The 17,907-nt window shown below is 43.9% G+C and overlaps 3 protein-coding genes across 3 annotated transcripts; 2 read left to right on the forward strand and 1 right to left on the reverse strand.

Moving 5' to 3' along the window:
* The first annotated feature begins 593 nt into the window (after positions 1–593).
* Positions 594–12,398, forward strand: ints6l (integrator complex subunit 6 like). The gene is made up of 18 exons (XM_079745507.1): positions 594–865; positions 988–1,065; positions 3,073–3,222; positions 3,733–3,822; positions 4,208–4,391; positions 4,932–5,060; positions 5,420–5,583; positions 5,906–6,058; positions 6,480–6,612; positions 7,095–7,189; positions 7,328–7,438; positions 7,960–8,178; positions 8,277–8,403; positions 8,697–8,839; positions 9,735–9,963; positions 10,385–10,825; positions 10,969–11,062; positions 11,204–12,398. The coding sequence occupies exons 1-18, from the start codon at positions 665–667 to the stop codon at positions 11,304–11,306; spliced, it is 2,844 nt and encodes a 947-aa protein (XP_079601633.1). The 5' UTR covers positions 594–664; the 3' UTR covers positions 11,307–12,398.
* A 177-nt stretch (positions 12,399–12,575) lies between these two features.
* Positions 12,576–15,336, reverse strand: mmgt1 (membrane magnesium transporter 1). The gene is made up of 4 exons (XM_079744345.1): positions 15,252–15,336; positions 14,860–14,912; positions 14,664–14,767; positions 12,576–14,285 (listed from the first exon to the last, which is right to left on the reverse strand). The coding sequence occupies exons 1-4, from the start codon at positions 15,328–15,330 to the stop codon at positions 14,129–14,131; spliced, it is 393 nt and encodes a 130-aa protein (XP_079600471.1). The 5' UTR covers positions 15,331–15,336; the 3' UTR covers positions 12,576–14,128.
* A 272-nt stretch (positions 15,337–15,608) lies between these two features.
* On the forward strand, positions 15,609–17,147 carry pfdn6 (prefoldin subunit 6). The gene is made up of 4 exons (XM_079744354.1): positions 15,609–15,782; positions 15,989–16,059; positions 16,180–16,304; positions 16,875–17,147. Exons 1-4 carry the CDS (start codon positions 15,719–15,721, stop codon positions 16,993–16,995), a joined length of 381 nt encoding a protein of 126 aa, XP_079600480.1. The 5' UTR covers positions 15,609–15,718; the 3' UTR covers positions 16,996–17,147.
* Positions 17,148–17,907: the final 760 nt, after the last annotated feature.

Below are 17,907 nucleotides of genomic sequence, written 5' to 3' on the forward strand. Positions count from 1 at the left end.
TGCCCCTAGGATGTCGCTGAAGAACATTTGTACCTACAAAGCTTAACAAGCCTCGTTATGTGTTTCAGTTACGATTGGCCATACCGCGATCGTGCATGCTTCCTAAACGTATTGGTCATTAACCATCCACATGTTTATGCCCCGATATTCTAACACACCCCATGATCGCCCACCCCCACCGGTAGTGTAATGCAACAGGGGAGGGGTTGAGGAGAAATAAAGAGAAGAAGCTGCGGTTTTTCATGTATGTGTTTTTTTCATGCATTTATATAATGCGATCATCGTGTAATGTAACTCTAGAATTGACCAATCACGTGCTGGTTATATTATGCGCACGCAAGACGTACAATAGTAGAAGCGAAACAAAATTGCTTTGGCGACTGCATAAACTCATGGTGTCTGTTAAGCGAGGAGTGGGAACTACAACGGAGATAAGCGGTCTAGAGCTCATTACATATTTATACACAGCAGGGCGTGGCTACGGCGAAGCAGTTCAGCCAATCCAGTTCGGCCGGTGGAATGGGGGCGTTCCGTTTCGCTGCGAGCAGAAGTTCAACAGCGAGCCCAGACAGTGCTGGGGAAAGGCAGATAGAGAGGGCAGCGGCGAGGGCTGGCTGTACGACCCTCTTTTGGGGGGTCCGATTATAACAAAAATATTACACACATGCTTGAACGCCCCAGCCGCATGATAGGCCATATGTGGATAATAATAGGTATTTTTAGAAAGCATATAGCTTCTGACTCTATATTTAAAATGCCTATTTTACTTTTCCTGTTAGACACGTCCGCGTCTATGAATCAGCGCACTTATTTGGGTACGACGTATCTGGACATTGCTAAAGGCGCGGTTGAAATCTTTATGAAGGTAAAGGATTGATTTTACCCCCATTTTTTCAGCACGTACATTGCTGTGATGAGCGCGGGTTCCGCTGGGAGCGTTGGGTCAGTTAATATAATAATATGTATTATATGGTTTTCTTTTGACAGCTGCGTGCTCGAGACCCGGCTAGTAGGGGCGACAGGTACATGCTAGTTACATTCGATGATCCACCATACGGAGTAAAGGTAATTAGAAAATGGTACAATTTTTATTTAATCACTCGAAGCTGTTGTCTGCCAATGAGACGTTACTGTCCATCTGAGTAGCGACGAGTGCAGAGTTGCTTCTCGATGGCGAAAACGGCACTTATTACTTTTATAACCGCATACCGGAGCAGCCGTACATCCGAACATCAGCGGACATTTTGCTTTTGTGTGGACTAAAGTCTCGGGCGTCGAGATGGAGGCGGAGAGATTTGTTATCTTTTCTGACGTCTCCCCTTTTTCTACATTAAATGGTCTGGATTGGTCCGGTAGCCCGCACATCATAATATACCCTCCCCTTGCATCCGTTGTACGTCTGACCTCCACGCTTAACCATAGGCCAATCTACAAAGTTGAATCACATGAGATACTTTAACGGATTCAACTGGATGCCCCACTTGAATATTATTAATAATCTCATAGTCTTCATTTGTAATAGTAATAGTTGTCATATAACACCCATCACTAACCCACACCTGCACCCGCCCATATCTCTCTCTCTCTCTCTCTCTCTCTCTCTCTCTCTCTCTCTCTCCCTCTCTCCCTCTCTCCCTCTCTCTCTCTCTCTCTCTCTCTCTCTCTCTCTCTCTCTCTCTCTCTCTCTCTCTCTCTCTCTTCCCCCCCTCTCCCTCTCTCTCCCCTTTGCCTCTCTTTCTCTCTCGCTGCTCCCATTCCCTCTACTCCCACCACAAGCATACACACGGCATTGCAAGGATTTCAATGAAATTATGTCATCACAGAATATTTTGGACCATGGCATGCTTCAAAACGCAATTTCCACCCCAAATAAACATAATCTATAAAGAGCATATAAATGGCTGAAATTCATACTCTTTATTCTCTTAACTCTTGGTAGATTTTGGCAGAACGTCACAGAGTCCTGCAAGGTTAGATCCTGTGAAATATATAAAGTGTAATGTGCATTACTCTTCCATTGTCACAGAGGAGTACTTTATTTTGAAGGCAGCTTGATGTTCATTCCTCTTCAAAGCATTTCTTCTATTTCACTCTCCAACACAGTTAACCATCCTCAAGTTATGTCTTACACATTATTAGAGAGGAGCCTTGATAAACATGTAACTTTAATCCGAAGCAACATTAACCATCAATAAGACATTTAGCATGCTTCTCAAATCAAATTAAATGTTTATATATATTTTTGTAAATTCAATTTACTTTCTTTCTATCAAATTAAATGTAAAATATAACTTGCACATAATCGGTCATATTTTTTAAGACGGAGCACATTAACTACATTGTTTCTTATTTTTTTACCCAGTGCTCTCACATTTCTCAACGTTTAACTAGTCTAACTTGAGGTTTTTCTTGGATGAGCCATTTTACTCAGGTTCTGAATCATTCACAAAAGGATACCATACTCAAGTGTCTCAGGTAGTGATGGTCCTCACTTATTAACTTATCTAACCTAGCGTTGTGACTTCTTGCTCCTATGTATAAGCTTTATACTGTGCTCCCTTTTATATTTTTTTTAATATTTTTTTATTAACAATGTTTTATTGGGGGGCACTGTCATTACACACCACCTAACCTGCGGTAGACCCTCCTTCTTTTATTAGTATTCTCTCTATGCAGGATGTCTGTCAATGCTTACAGGTCACTTACAGGTCACGTAAGGTTATGCATGAAGCTGCATTGGCAACTGGCCTGAGTAGGAAGAAGAGCCATTAGTCCTTCGGCTTTACCTATGCCTGTGTTGTTGTTTCTCACTTCTCCCTCCCTCTCATTTTTCAATTCCTATCATGTGTGTAATTAGATATTCTCCCCTGAAAAAAGCTCTGTGGTCTAGGCCATGGACATAGTAAGATGTTGGATAAGCTATTGGTGATATTGAAACCAAATGATTTATTAATCTATTCATCCCCCTCTGTGGTTTATCACAAAGTGTTTGTGCCTTGTGTGGAGACATGGACGTTCCCCCATGCGGTCACGCTGTTAGACAACCCCCTCTGTGCCTCCATGTGTCTCCAGGCCGGCTGGAAGGAGAACCACGCCACCTTCATGAGTGAGCTGAAGAACCTGCAGGCGTCTGGCCTGACCACCCTGGGGCACGCTCTGCGCACCGCCTTCGACCTTCTCAACCTAAACCGCCTCGTCTCGGGCATCGACAACTATGGGCAGGTGAGAGACGCATTAAACACCACCACTCAGCGTATGGCTTCGACCGCTTTCAAGTTTTGTCCTCCTGAAACTATCGGCAAATATCAAGGGGATGAACATACCAAAGAATAGCTAGACAGTGAGTCAATAATTAGTGAATGGTAATGTGGTTGTTGTTTTTTCCGATAACTAATGCTGCAAAACAAGCTTTACCAATCTCTCAGTGATTTCTTTTGGACATAAACTCCAACTCTTCCTATCTATTATAGGCGTAAGCAACAATAATATAGACTGTCACAAGATCTAGGCTATTTTATCAGGCTCGCTCAGATGTATGTGTCCGGGATTCCACCTGACCAGAGCGAGAGACAAGAGACCTCCATTATTATAATGATTACATGATATTATTACATTTAATTACGTGTCTAATGTTTTTTTTTGTATGGGTCTGGATGGAATATAAAGTGGTTGAGCGGTAACCAGATATGTGACACATTTAGTCACGGCTCTAACTCAACTATCTCCTCACAGGGTCGTAACCCATTCTTCTTGGAGCCCTCTGTGATCATCACTATCACCGACGGCAATAAGCTGACTCACAGCTCTGGGGTTCCGGAAGAGGTGAGAACAACAACAACACAACGGCTGACAGAATCCATTTTCACATTTATTAAACAGTCACAAATAATCCCGAAAAAAATATTAGAAAAATGGAAGGAATACCGTTTATGTTTACTTTTTTGATATAAGGGTAGACAATATGTATGACCACAATAATATTATTTTTTTTGTGTACTGCCTCACAATAGCAATGCAATCAGTAAGACTATTGGATCAAAATACCTCTTTTGGAATATTGGTAGATAAATTAACCAAAATTAAGTTGTGCCTAAAAACTATTTCCAAATGTCTTACTCCCTCTCCCATCCCTCTCCCTCGCTCTCTCCCTCCCTCCCTCTCTCTACCACTCTACTTTCCCTCCCTTTCTTCCTCGCTCGCGGACCAGCTGCACCTGCCTCTGAACTCCCCCCTGCCAGGCAGTGAGCTGACGAAGGAGCCCTTCCGGTGGGACCAGCGGCTGTTCGCCCTGGTTCTGAGGCTCCCAGGGGCCGCCACGCCTGACAGCGAGCAGCTGGGTAGCGTCCCCACAGACGAGTCTGCCATCACGCAGATGTGTGAGGTCACCGGAGGTAAGGTTTCCTCTTCCTCTCTCTGAAGGTAGCATCACCAGTGTAGCAGAAGCACTCATCCGCACCAGTAATGACAGACTATTAGGCATTTCTGGTACGTAATAAAATTCATTGTTTCATTTTTTTTTAGTAGATGCTTTTGTCTGGGGGAGAGGGTGGGAGAGAGGGGTTTGACGGAGGGGTTAGACATCTAGCTCTAGGGTAACTACAGGTATGCTTCAGCCATTGGGGAATGGATACACTGAACCTATTGGCTGGGAGTCAAACACCCTAGCCACTATACTACCCCAACATTTATAAGTCACATTATGCAGCATTAAAAAAAACTCCAACATAAACTCAGGGTGACTGAGAAAATAGCATTTAAAAAAATGATACGCCTTGATCCCAGAACAACACAGAGCCTGCTGGGTCTGAGCCTGTTGAGTCTGAGCCTGTTGAGTCTGAGCCTGCTGGGTCTGAGCCTGCTGGGTCTGAGCCTGCTGGGTCTGAGCCTGTTGAGTCTGAGCCTGTTGAGTCTGAGCCTGTGGCCTCTTGCAGGACGCTCCTACTGCGTGCGGACCCAGAGGATGTTGAACCAGTGTCTGGAGTCTCTGGTGCAGAAGGTCCAGAGCGGGGTGGTCATCAACTTTGAGAGGAGCGCCTCCGATCCGCCCGTAGCGGGGGAAGGTAGGTTTCACCAACCGGCCTTCAGCCCAGAATACTTAAATTTAGAATCCTTTAGAATAAATACAGAATACTGGACGTGTCTGAACCTGAATAAGGCGTTTTTAAAGTTGGAAACCCGTCGAACACCTCAGTCTATGGGTCGGTTTTTAAATTATTATGACAGCTAGGTTGTATTGCCAAGAAGCCTGCCTAAGCAAACTGTAATTTCATTGGTGGCATGATAGTACTTGTTCTAAGAGTTGTAAAAACGTTTTTTATCAAGGTATTGCTATACTTGTGAGGCTGTGTTTGTCTGTGGACTTGTCAAACAATTTAGGGAATGTGAAAGTCTGTTTTATTTCGAACTGTTTGCGTTACAGATGGCTCCGTAGAGTCAAGCCGATCGGTATCGTTATTCAACTCACAACCTTGGCACAGCTGCCACAAGCTCATCTACGTGCGACCAAACCCCAAGACTGGACTGCCCGTGGGCCACTGGCCCATCCCAGAGTCCTTCTGGCCAGAACCCAACTCTCCTGCTCTGGTGAGAGATCGGCACAAAGTTTGTCCATGCTCATTGAAACGATTAATCAATGAATCATTCATTCATCATCATCACAAACACTAAACAATCACTACGATAATACAATATTTTGGTTATTTTAGTTATCACATTTATATACAAAAGTCAAAGCAAGACGGTGGGCATTTGCCAAATGTTATTATTTAAACACTTTTTATAGACTAAAACCATTGGAGTCATCTGACACAAACATTGTTTTTCGTTGCTTCCAAAAGCCATATTATCCCATTCGATACACAAACTCTTAAATATATTGACACTCCTTCACCTGTGCGGGCCCCAGCCGCCCCGCTCAGCCCACCCCGTGGTGCGCTTCTCGTGTGCCGACTGTGAGCCCATGGTGATCGACAAGCTGCCCTTCGACAAGTACGAGCTGGAGCCCTCGCCCCTCACGCAGTACGTGCTGGAAAGGAAGGCCCCACACATGTGCTGGCAGGTAGGATCGGTGCTCACCACGGCCCCACATGTTGGTCTGTCTTGCCGTACTGTTGTACAGCCATGTGTGTGATTTAACCTGGAGGTAGACTCCCAATTGAAGTGGTTGGAACAGTTCAAGATGGTGCTCACCTTCAGTCACTGCTTTTATGTAAATACTGCATGCTCTTGCAGCGAATAAGAATAAATCAATGATATGTTTTTCTATGCATTGTTTTAAAATGAAATCCAGAATGAAGAATACAAATGTAATCAGAATTAAATCAGAATTAAATCCAGTTATATTTCTAGCTTTGCAAGGCTCCACCCAGAGTTGGACTAGGGAACTCTTCATCCGCAGTCAAATACCCCATAGTATTCACCTTTAGGGTTAGTGAGGTTACCTCAAAGCTAGACCCTGAACTCCCCCCTTATGTTGCCAGGTGTTTGTCAGCAGCAGTGGGAAGCACAGCGACCTGGGCCAGCCCTTCGGCTACCTTAAGGCCAGCACCACGCTGACCTGTGTCAACCTCTTCGTCATGCCTTACAACTACCCAGTGCTGCTGCCCTTACTCGGTGAGCATTCACATACACTTGTTGTTGGTTTCTTGTGTTAAAGTGGCAATCTAACAGATTTCATCTTTTGTTGTCTTTGGCGACATCTTTGGCTGCAAGTTGTAATCTTTCCCAGAGATATAAACCGTGTCGCCACCAACACCCAGTTCGTAACATTCATAATTATGCAAATGCAAGGGCTTTCATCAGCCGGCCATGGGCTTGATCACCATTCTGTTACATGGTGCCACAAGCCAATCGTTCGGAAACCAGTTTATATAGCAGGTGCCAAAAGACACATGACATTTAGCATGGTAGATAACATTTCACCAATCGAGTACTTCACAAATCAGCATGAACCATGGTAGGTAGCGTCCCCCTGTGGGGCTTTTCAAAACCTATTTTGTAAGTGTTAACCTCCCCTTTATTATGCCATTTATATATCGGAAGGAATATCAACCTTGATGTCCTTCTCTCGCCCCCATTGCCTCTCTTCCTTGCAGATGACTTGTTCAAGGTACACAAGCTGAAACCCAATCTGAAGTGGCGTCAGGCGTTGGAGAGCTACCTGAAGACGATGCCTCCTTACTACCTCATGGTGGGTAACCCGACACGCCTTCTCACGTTGCTTTCACTTAACACCTCGTGAACATGGACCATTAGGAGCCCTGGGTTGGTCCCATTTTCACCGTCCCCTCCTCTGCCTTGTGCTGGGTGTGTGTTTTGGGACTCACAGCCGCTGAAGAAGGCATTAAGGATGATGGGGGTGCCCAACCTCATCGCCGACAACATGGACTGTGGCCTCAGCTACAGCGTTATCTCCTACCTGAAGAAACTCAGCCAACAGGTGATTCAGACTAGCTCACTGGGGATCTTAGTGGATGTAGTACAACCAATATTGGGTGTGCACAAATGTGTTATCATTATAAAGAATCGAGATCTAAACATTGAATGATCTACTTGTGTGTAATATGAGCTTACTACGTTGAAGGTTAGGTGGGTGTACGTGCCTTTCTTGTACTGTATATAGAATACGAATCGCTATAATTGTGTTTTTATGATAGGGTTCTTCTCATGTATACAGTACTTATCGTTGTGTTTTTGTGCTGCTGCTAATGTTTTTGTTACTGTTATTTTCAAATTCTTTGCTATTTCTGCCCTAATTTATGACTCTTTTTAATGCATTTAATATTTCTCTATGACTACTATGTAGTTGTTGCTGCCCTACCAAAAGCATTCCCCTGTTCAGAATGGCCCTTTGTTGTATTGCGCATATGATAAACACAACAACAGAACCCTTTAAAAGGAATTGAGGACACCCTTTGAAAAACAGAAACCATTCATTCAATACTCTTGTCGACATCCCAGGCCAAGATGGAGTCGGAGCGTCTGATCGTGTCGGTGGGCAAGAAGGCCCCCCAGGAGACAGGGATGAAGGTCCGGAGCCTCTCAAGCTCGCTGTCCCTGGCCCACCACCAACGGGACTTCAAACAGCTCCTTCAGGGCCTAGCCGGGGAGTCCCCCCTGCACCTGGCCGACGTCAACCTCAAGGAGTTTGCCGGCTTCCACATCGCGCTGCTTAACAAGGTAGCCCCACGGCTCCGCTCGCCAAATGCCTGTGATGTGTGATTTGTTGAGCCTGTGAGGAGGAGGGTTTGATTGGCTTGTTTGGCTCCCGTCCACAGAGTCTGAAGCCTCAGTCGTACAGGAATGCATACGACATCCCGAGGAGGAATCTGTTGGATCAGCTGAGCAGAATGCGCTCCAATTTGCTCCGGACGACGCAGAAGCTGATCAGAGGTCAAGACGAAGGTAGATCTTTTAATTATTATGGGAAAGGAAATTGAGGATTTGATTCTCAATAGGAGTTTAATGGCACAGGTGTAGTGTCGAAATTGATAGCAAGAATTCCAACCTTGAATACCTTTCAAAACCTTTCATAGCTTCCACCTGCAACTAAGATGTTGTTTTTCAGTTTGTTGACTGTTATGATAAAGTACAGACCTCTGATCCCCGATGACATTTATTTCGAATGATGTTGATGTGACAGCAAATGCACGTTCAAATCCTCATTCTCTCCTCCCGTTCGCTTCTGGCCCTCTAAGATTATCTCCACAGTATCCCCGTGGCTCAGATGGGGAACTACCAGGAATACCTGAAGATGATGCCGTCGCCGCTGAGAGAGATGGACCCCGACCAGCCCAAGCGCCTGCACACGTTCGGCAATCCCTTCAAACAGGACAAGAAGGTACATGATGTAGGGGACAGAATACTATGATGGTGGGTCGGGGACTTTTTTGCTCCCAGTCTACCCATACCCGCATCGTAGAGAAAGACGCCCAACACTAGCCTGCTCGGAGATGACAAGCTCCTTTCAAATAAAGGATTGAAATAATGTCCCTTTGGTTCCGAGCATCTGCTAAATGGCTTAAAAGAGAGAAAGAAATAGAGTTTACCATGGTGATGCCCGGTCCTCTTACCAGAAGTTGAAAGCACACTAACTTGAAATTGAAGAGCATGGTTATTTGAAATGTCAAACACATTATTACAAGGATATCATATATAGGGTTAGAGGGTGTTAGCAATTGGTAAATGAAGTATCACATTGATACAGGCTCATGCACATTTGATGGGTTGCAGTATTTGTCACTTATGTATGAAATTGTTCCAAGAAATCAATATTACGTTGAACAATGAATCAGTTATAAAGCAGAGCATCAATTGAACCAATTCTAGTGGACACATTCTACTCTCAGAGACACTACTGTGGCCTGGTCCAATGCTGGGGAGCCAGTCCTCCAACACAGTGGTTCTCAAACTTTTTATACCGGGTACTACCTCAGAAAATATTTGTCTCCCCAAATACCACCATTATAACCGATGTTACATAACACAATATACAACAAATTACAGTAGTGTAGGCCTGCCCTATTCAGCTACGCACACTTCAAGCAGGAGGCATATTTATTCCTTTAACTTATTATAAACCCCATTTTAATGATCTCATGGTCTAAAGTTTTTCCATTTGTACAAATATTTTGTGATTATGTTTTTAAATAAATTACATAACTTAATTTTTTTTTGGAGATACCTCTGTGTACCACTCAATTGCGCAGTCCTCTAACAGGTCATCTCTCCCCCAGGGCATGATGATCGATGAGGCGGATGAGTTCGTGGTCGGCCCGCAGAGCAAGAAGAGGGCGGGCTCAGGAGACCTCAGCTCCGGCGTGGCGCTCAAGAAGAGGCGCAGCGTGTCCCCGTTGCTGCGGCGACCGCAGACTCCGCCCCCCGGTGCCAACCACGTGGCGGGGAAGACCTTGCCAGGGGTTCTGTCACCGCAGAGCCCAGCCATGCTCCTCCCCCAACACAAAGGTAGGCAGAGCCAGGGAGCAGGGTTTGGTTTGGGAGAAGGAGAAGCCAGATAGTGTTCCCCCTACCATTCCCTTGTTTTGTATGATATAATAATAACCATCTTATTTCATATCCGGCTAAACAATACAATAAATGTAACATGAATTAAACCCCTCAGTGATTAATGTTGCATTTGTCATATCATGGATATAAGAATGGGAATATTAATTCATAATAATGATTTATTTTTCAATTAATATTTGTTGACGTACAGTATCCCAATAGATTCAACATAACACTAGCATCAATGTCTCACTAAGAGCTTCAACAAACGGTATCAGTTGGATCCACACAAACCCTTTAATTACCCTGCCTCATCCTCCTCCGCCTCCTCTTCCTCCTCCTCCTCCTCCTCCTCCTCCTCCTCCTCCTCTCGGAGCAGATGGCTCCGGCGTGGGGCTCCCTGAGAGCAACGGGGAGGGAGCTGCCCTGCTGCCCGACCTGGCGCTCTCCTGGCCTGGCGAGGTGGACGGACTGTCAGGGAGCCCCGCCGTCCTGCCCCAGGAGGGGGGGGACCGGCCTGGGGCCAGGCCCAGACCGGCACACCCTCCAGGGGGGGGAGACGAGACCGTGCAGGAGGACAAGGACCCTGCGGAGGAGGAGGAAGAGGAGGAGGAGGAGGAGCAAGAGGAGGAGAGTAATGGCGGTCTGGCGGAGGAGAAGCAGAGCTGCGACACGCTGGGTCCGCCGAGTCATGACGGACAGTCGGAGGGCCCCGGAGGGGACGCTGCGGATCTGGAGACGATAATCATCCCCCCGCTGGACTGCAGCCAGGCCGAGCTACGGACACGGGTCGTCAAGGAGGTCCGGAAACCTGGGCGCAGTGAGTGAAGTACACACGGGCCCTGGGTTGAGGATTCAATTTCCATAGTAACTGGGGGATGTTTTTATTGACTTCTTTTCCATCTCTTTCTGTCCTGCCCTTACATCGACCTCTGCCGCCTGTCTCTGTGCTTTCTCCTCAAGACTTTGAAGCAATACTCAGACTCCTGGAGGAAGTGAGGGGGCCGGTGCATGTCCAGAAGTACCTGATCCACCATGCCATCAAAGAGGCTGCAAGGTGAGAGAACCACCCCCCCGACTACCTAAATCTGTCTAAAACCGAGATAGAGAGAGAGACAGAGACAGAGAGAGAGAGGGAGAGAGAGAGAGAGATGGTCTTCTAGGTTAAGCCCTAAAGCTTTTTTTCTTCTCTCTCTAGGTTCAAGAAGCGTGTGTTGATCCAGCAGCTGGAAGACACCCTGGTGGAGATGGACGAGAAGCAGGCGGCAGGCCAACAGCTCCACAACGACCACGGCAGATAGTGAAGAGACCGTGGAAATAACTGGCATCTGCCAATAGCAACACATGGGAGGCTAAAGTTGGGCAGGTGGTGGGGATGGGGCATGGGGGGTTGGTGTATGAAGGGGACAATGATTAGCTAGGCTAGTGGTTCCCTTCTGTACACCAACCCCCTCCACCCAAGCCATTACATCACTTCCTGTCCGAGGTGGAGGTTAAGGGGTTTAAGCCTGGAGGCTGGGACTGGATTCTCTGAGGATAAGTCAGAGAGATTATAATCCTCTTCAAGCCATAGACCTCCATATGGCTCCCATCCCGCGTCTGCGGAGCACACATTTCTGCCATCACGCACACACACATACCACCACTCCATCCTAAAAGGAGACAGACCCAGCTGCGGTCAGCTAACAGTGACTGGGGAGATTGTTTAATGGCTGCTACCAGCACCATCCCCAATCACTCCTCTGGGTCTAGGTGTTCAAGGCAGCTCCTTAGTATTACTATACTTAGAATTATTAGAAGCAAATAATAGGGTATCTTTTCAGCTGGTCTGATGTGTTAGCACTGTATTTACAGCCCTATAGACTGTAATTATACTTCCTTCTAAAGGTATAAAAAGAAAAACGACAATGCACTAATGAAGAGTTTGGGCTCACATGAGAAATCTGGTCTACCTCAAACTGTTGGCATGATATCCACATTCAGAAAGACCGGGGTTGAATGGCTGGACACCAAATCTCCACAATTTGGATTTAAATATGGGACTGGCCGACGTGACAGACCAACCATAGTGCAGTCGCTTCCACAGTTTATCAACCAACTGTCAGTGGTGTCCAAAATTCAACAACAGCAATAATTGTCTTGTTATTTTTTTCAATACAAACTTGTGACTGTGAAGATGCCAATGCGGTACAGATTCTTCAGCACCCCCGTAAACCGACTCCTCTGTCTTACACAATCAGTGGCCAAAGCACTCGTTGGACTCCGTACACAAGCAGCGCTGTGTAATCCTGACATCTGCCACAACAGTTGACAGACACCTGTTCTTGACCTTGCACAGCTGCACTCTGCTGCATTTTAAGCTCTACTGCATTGATGAAGTTTAGCATTTTGTTTGGTTCGGTTCCTATTATACATATATATATATATATATATATATATATATATATATATATAAATGTAAGCTACTTTTTAATGTTCATACAAAGTATAGAATATTTTTGGGAATCCCATTGCAGAGCATTAAAGTATTTTGAAAGGAAAGATGGATAAATATGGATGGTTTTGTGATCTTACGTTTTTTAATAACAAAAGAAAATACATACATGGGGAGAATGTTGTGCATTGCTGTATATTATAACTAGTCACTCTCTATTGCCTAAAGAAATGTATCATTTGCATACACAATGAGAACCTTTTATCTTTGCTAATCAAATCTTGCTATGGAATCAAAGTACAATATAAATTATGGGGGGATAAAAGTTTTTTACTTTGTAGTTCTCAATAAGTATACAAGCTGTCGTGAACAGGAAGCACTTTGGAAGTCAAAGACCCATACAACCCACTTGACCATGCAAATTCACTATATTTTATATATAAAAAACCTTAAATTGTTATTATCTAAATTAAATTATACAAAAGAGAATAGCAGTTGAGATGGCCAAAGCTGCCCACTGTCTGCATTTTGTTTGCGGTTCTTCCATGTCCAAACAAGTGGACATTGCACTATATTAATAGTATATCAATCACTGCTGGATGTCTGACTGGCTCAACTACCCCAGATATACATTATCTCAAATCATATCCCCATGACAAGTATTGGTAATACTGGGTTTAAGATGAAGCCACTTCCATCCAGCAACAAACAAACCCAGTTGGTGGTGGTTAAGGTCCACATGCACGTTGTTTTTCTTCCAACATAATCAGAACTAGGATCTAGAAAATGTAATCGAGACAGTCAGCAATCAGTTCCAAACCATGTGAGGAGAGTCTAAAAGTTCAACAGTTCTTTACATTTATACAGCTTGTGGCAAATCTCCTTTGGTTAGAAAAAGTGATCACTGTAACTACATCAGAATACAAAACTGATCCAAAATCAAGGAAAATCGACTGACATTTTTAAAATCAGTCTGCTTTTATTAAATTAAAAAGTCTTAAATCTTAACAAATATGAAGGAAAACCCTTACGAACAAATTATTACTTTTCTAATTGGGGTTCACACACTCATTACAGCAACTGTGACACCACTTTCCTCAGCTTAATATTCCCCTATCTTGCCTTGTTTGGGCACCGATAGACCTCATGGACCAAGCCTTTCAGTGCATACACAATGAACAAATTAGACTCAGATAGTCCACAGGAAATTATGGTATTGTCTCAAAAGTCAACTGTCCATTGTTAGATCTTACAACTCTGTTAACAATAAATAAATAAAAATATAAACTGCGGTGGCTTGGACATAGGCAACGGTTCATGAGACATGCCTTGCCCCTCATACCAACAATGGATATCAATAAGGTTTCTGCTCAAAAGGGACAAGAAGAAATGAAAGGGGCAGGCGTCTCCAAATATTAAGACTCCATAGCAGTTATGATGACTCTACAAAACAAATCTGCCTGACAACAAAATGGAAAGGTTGGCACAATCTGTTAAATATAGTAATGATGAGTTTCATGGAGAGAGAGAGACAGAAAGAGACAGAAAGTCAGACAGATGCATGGACAGCCAGCATATTAGTTTATGTACAAGACCAATTAAAGAGGGGGGGTATTAATTCTCACTTTGCCTTTTGATCTAGACAAAAAGCAAACTCATCTGGGCACAGAAGAGGACATAAGGCCAGTGTCATTGAAAATTTTCCAGCTTGCGTAGTCGTAGTGGGTTCGGAAGAGCCTGTTGGTTGCGGGCGGAGGAAGCCTCCTGCTCAGGGGTGCGGAACAGTACTCTCCCCCGGTGGTTGAAAAGGTAGAAGGACGGGTGGTTCCGGAGCGTGTCAAATGTTCTAGAAGAGGATATAGGGTTAGGCCTAACACGTTTAACAGAAATGCCTGTTCTTCTGATGTGAATGCATTCATGCCGCTAAATATCAAATGCATTCGAAATCCTGGCAGCTTATTTTCTGGGGGGGGGGGGGGTAAAACACCCTCACCCCTACCAGACTATACGGTTTGTGTAGAAGCCAAGTAAGAAAATGTATTATAAGTGCTGTAAAATGGGTTCTCGGACAGTTTTTTCCCCTAATGGTCTTCACGGAGTATTATAAAGCATTAACATAGTTCAAAATTATTAAGTGGGGTAGACCATGGTTATTATAGGTGTAAATATTGTAATACAGTCCTTATACATCAGAGATTGCTTCGGTGGGATGATGAAAGCATACCTATTTTTCAACTCTGAAGAGGCGTCCATTTCTCTGAACTCTCCAGCAATATGGACAATACCATAACAGGTCATGACAAACGACAATAATGTCTGTAGAACAATCTGCGAAAGACGAGGAACGAAGTTCAGACGATTTGTAGAACACGGATATAATTTTTGGTAGATCCTGTAATATAGGAGTAAAAATAACCTACATCTATTGGTAACATTTCATTCTCCTTCTCTGTGAGGCGCATGTATGATCGGTCTGAAATAAAGAAGAAAATGTTAGATAACAGATCAGCGACACACGACTCTAGACAAAATAAAACAGGTGCGTGTGGGGCAATACATTGACAAACGGCGTTCTGCCATTACATACAGAATTGTATTTCGGCGTTATTTTGATGTCAACGACTCAGCGGAGTCTCAAAGCCATTGATTCGGAATTCAGCTAAACTGCGCTAGCCGCTACTTAGCCTTCAGCCCACAGGCCGCAGTTTGCAGTGGCTGGATAATTTATAACAGGCTGCTTGTTCAAACGACGGCATCGGATTTTTTGTAATCACAACAATATCATGGTCAACATGCTACCATCAAGACTTACGCTGTGCTGCTGAGAAAGCTGCATGAGCTAAGGCAAAAAGTCCAACGCCGACAATCCCTTTCCAAAACGAGGACGCCATTTTCAACTCAGGGTGATGAGGACTGAACAGGCGTCGCAAAGTAATGTCGTCAGAACCGCTGCAGTGGAGCTCAGTTGTGTCTACAGAATATTATGGAGGCCGATGAGATCAGGGGTACACATAAACATGATACAATTGAGTAACTCAAATCGATTTGGTGTTTGTCCTATTATTATTAATTTAAAATCTGCGATTCAGTAAATATGTATTAATTTGATAAACGGAACCTGCACGTTGTATTTTATTTTGAAGTCTGGTTTCATATCCGGTCGAACCACTCCTCTTTCCTGTTAGCTCAAACTATAGCTAGGCATTTGTTTAGTGAATTTTGGCTAATCTTTTCATTTAATTGACTCATTGGTCGGGTTTAAGTAACCATTTTATAAATATGGCGGAAGCACTTCAGAAGAAATTGCAATCGGAGTTGGAGAAATACAAACAGATGCAGAAAGGTGAATGCTAGGAGTCGAATCTACTCTGCATCTTGGGCCAATATCTGCCATGCTGTGTCAAGCTCGCACAATATAGCTGTTTTTGTTTAAAATTAAATAGCAAGCGTTTTCTGTTTAATGCAAGTATTTGGGCATTTGTACACATATAACTGTTATAAACATAAAAGTTATACTATAATTATCATGACCATGCCCTTCTTATGCAGATGTCAGTAAAAGCATGTCAGCCCGACAGAAGCTAGAAGCACAGTTGACAGAGAACAACATTGTCAAAGAGGTATTGTTCTGAATATTTGGGTTGTTGCTGCATTCTCATCATTATTATACAATCTCCCAACTTCAAATGCAGTTCACTACACAAATATCTTAACTGGTGTTCTTGTGACTTTCGTTTTAGGAGCTGGACCTAATGGAGAGTTCAAACACAGTATATAAGCTTATTGGCCCGGTACTGGTGAAGCAAGACTTGGAGGAGGCGAAGGCAACTGTAGCAAAAAGGCTAGAATATATTAATGGAGAGATGTGAGTTGTGTTTACTAGTTATCATCATACAATTCGACCACAATATGAACTAACTAGTGTATATTGTTAATATACCACCACTGAGAGGTGTACATGAGTAATGGTTACTGAATAATCTGCATTCACAATATTGCACTTCGTATTTAATTGAACTGTGATCATGTGCATGCCTTTGCACAGGTAGTTATTATCCACACAATAGTTTAATACTTGCACAGTGATGCAAGTCGATTTTTATATTAAACATTTCATTTAAAGTTCATATTACAGGCAGGAATCAAATGTAGAAAAAATGCCAAACTATAACACCAAGATATTTAATAAAACAGTAGCCAAACAAAACATTGCAACCCATATAAATATGTCATCCCCAATTCCTGAGAAACCCAAATATAAACATAAAAATCAAAAAAATCTAAGTGGACCCATATAGAACATAAATACTGCTACCCTGAGAGATGTTTAGTTCCCTGCATGTCCTCCGGAAGTTGAATACAATAATACCCTTAACATAGACAGCACATTCCCTTGTTTATTAATATAAACCTTTTATACTTCTCTTTTTCACAGTCAAAGATATGAAGCACTGTTGAAGGAAATGGAGAAGAAGTCTGAGCAGCACCGGGAGGTTCTGTCCAGTCTACAGCAGGAGTATCAGAAGGCCACGGGTCGGGCGGTGGCCAAAGTCTGAGCACAGAGCGGTCATCTGAACCACTGCATGCACTCTCACCCTCGGATGAAACTCTTCTGTTTGGTCTTAATGGTTAAAAGTTAAGGATGGAGGAATGCTGCAATGTGTTTGCAGCAGTAAGGAGTATTTTTTTTTTTGTTCTAATAAACATCTTTGTCAAAACAGCTTTATTTTCCTGCCTGTCAATTAAGTTTTCTGTGTAAAGGTAAACGGATGGCAGATTAAACATGAAACGGTAACGCGGTCCAAGGGCGGCTTGCGCATATTTGGTTCTGCACACCTCTGCACTAAGCTTCCATGGAAAGTCCCATGTTTTATTGGATGAGGGGAAAGGAGCACACAGACTGCTCAGCATCTCAAAGGGGATGGGGTGGGACACGTCGGCCGAGTGAAGCGAATCATTTGTTTAATTACAGGGGTTAGGCGAGCAGCCCACCGGAGCAGATGTCGACCTCTGGTAGAGCGCGCACTGGTATGCAAGCTCAAAGCGCGCAAATTGACTGGGCATTGTTTCCTATGGATTGCAATTGGTATCCAGCGTCGTCAAGTCAAACCCCCATGATCTACCTCCAGCTGAGTATTTAAGTCAAAGGAAGCCACCAGTACATATTGCCGTGCAACAAAAAACGCATCTGAATTCACTTTCCACAAACGAACTCATTTAAGTGGTATGTAAGCGATGCATAGGCCCTTACGATTACATGCTACATGGTTTTAGAATACGTTTTCGTTTTTTTAATATAAAGACATTGGACCAGTTTGGCCATATTAAACATTTTCCCAATAAAATAAAACTCCGTGCTTAGATGTGCTTTTATTTTATACTGCAGCTGTCCAAACTAAAAATGTCGATGTGTCAAACGCTACCCTCTCCCCAAGACGTGCTCCCCCAGTTCCTAACTTGGGTGTGGG

The sequence above is a fragment of the Pollachius pollachius genome, assembly GCF_949987615.1.
Source record: "Pollachius pollachius genome assembly, chromosome: 10".
Taxonomy (NCBI): Eukaryota; Metazoa; Chordata; class Actinopteri; order Gadiformes; family Gadidae; genus Pollachius; species Pollachius pollachius.

What these genes read in the sequence shown, in the direction of transcription:
- ints6l (XM_079745507.1), top strand. Translation starts at nt 665, where the DNA reads ATGCTTGAACGCCCCAGCCGCATGATAGGCCATATGTGGATAATAATA. An exon ending in ATCCACCATACGGAGTAAAG is followed by an intron (nt 1,066 to 3,072) that starts GTAATTAGAAAA and finishes ATGTGTCTCCAG; the next exon opens with GCCGGCTGGAAGGAGAACCA. An exon ending in TGAAGAAACTCAGCCAACAG is followed by an intron (nt 7,439 to 7,959) that starts GTGATTCAGACT and finishes TCGACATCCCAG; the next exon opens with GCCAAGATGGAGTCGGAGCG.
- mmgt1 (XM_079744345.1), bottom strand. Translation starts at nt 15,330, where the DNA reads ATGGCGTCCTCGTTTTGGAAAGGGATTGTCGGCGTTGGACTTTTTGCC. An exon ending in ATGAAATGTTACCAATAGAT is followed by an intron (nt 14,768 to 14,859) that starts GTAGGTTATTTT and finishes CGTCTTTCGCAG; the next exon opens with ATTGTTCTACAGACATTATT. An exon ending in TCTTCAGAGTTGAAAAATAG is followed by an intron (nt 14,286 to 14,663) that starts GTATGCTTTCAT and finishes ATCCTCTTCTAG; the next exon opens with AACATTTGACACGCTCCGGA.
- pfdn6 (XM_079744354.1), top strand. Translation starts at nt 15,719, where the DNA reads ATGGCGGAAGCACTTCAGAAGAAATTGCAATCGGAGTTGGAGAAATAC. An exon ending in ATACAAACAGATGCAGAAAG is followed by an intron (nt 15,783 to 15,988) that starts GTGAATGCTAGG and finishes CTTCTTATGCAG; the next exon opens with ATGTCAGTAAAAGCATGTCA. An exon ending in GAATATATTAATGGAGAGAT is followed by an intron (nt 16,305 to 16,874) that starts GTGAGTTGTGTT and finishes TCTTTTTCACAG; the next exon opens with TCAAAGATATGAAGCACTGT.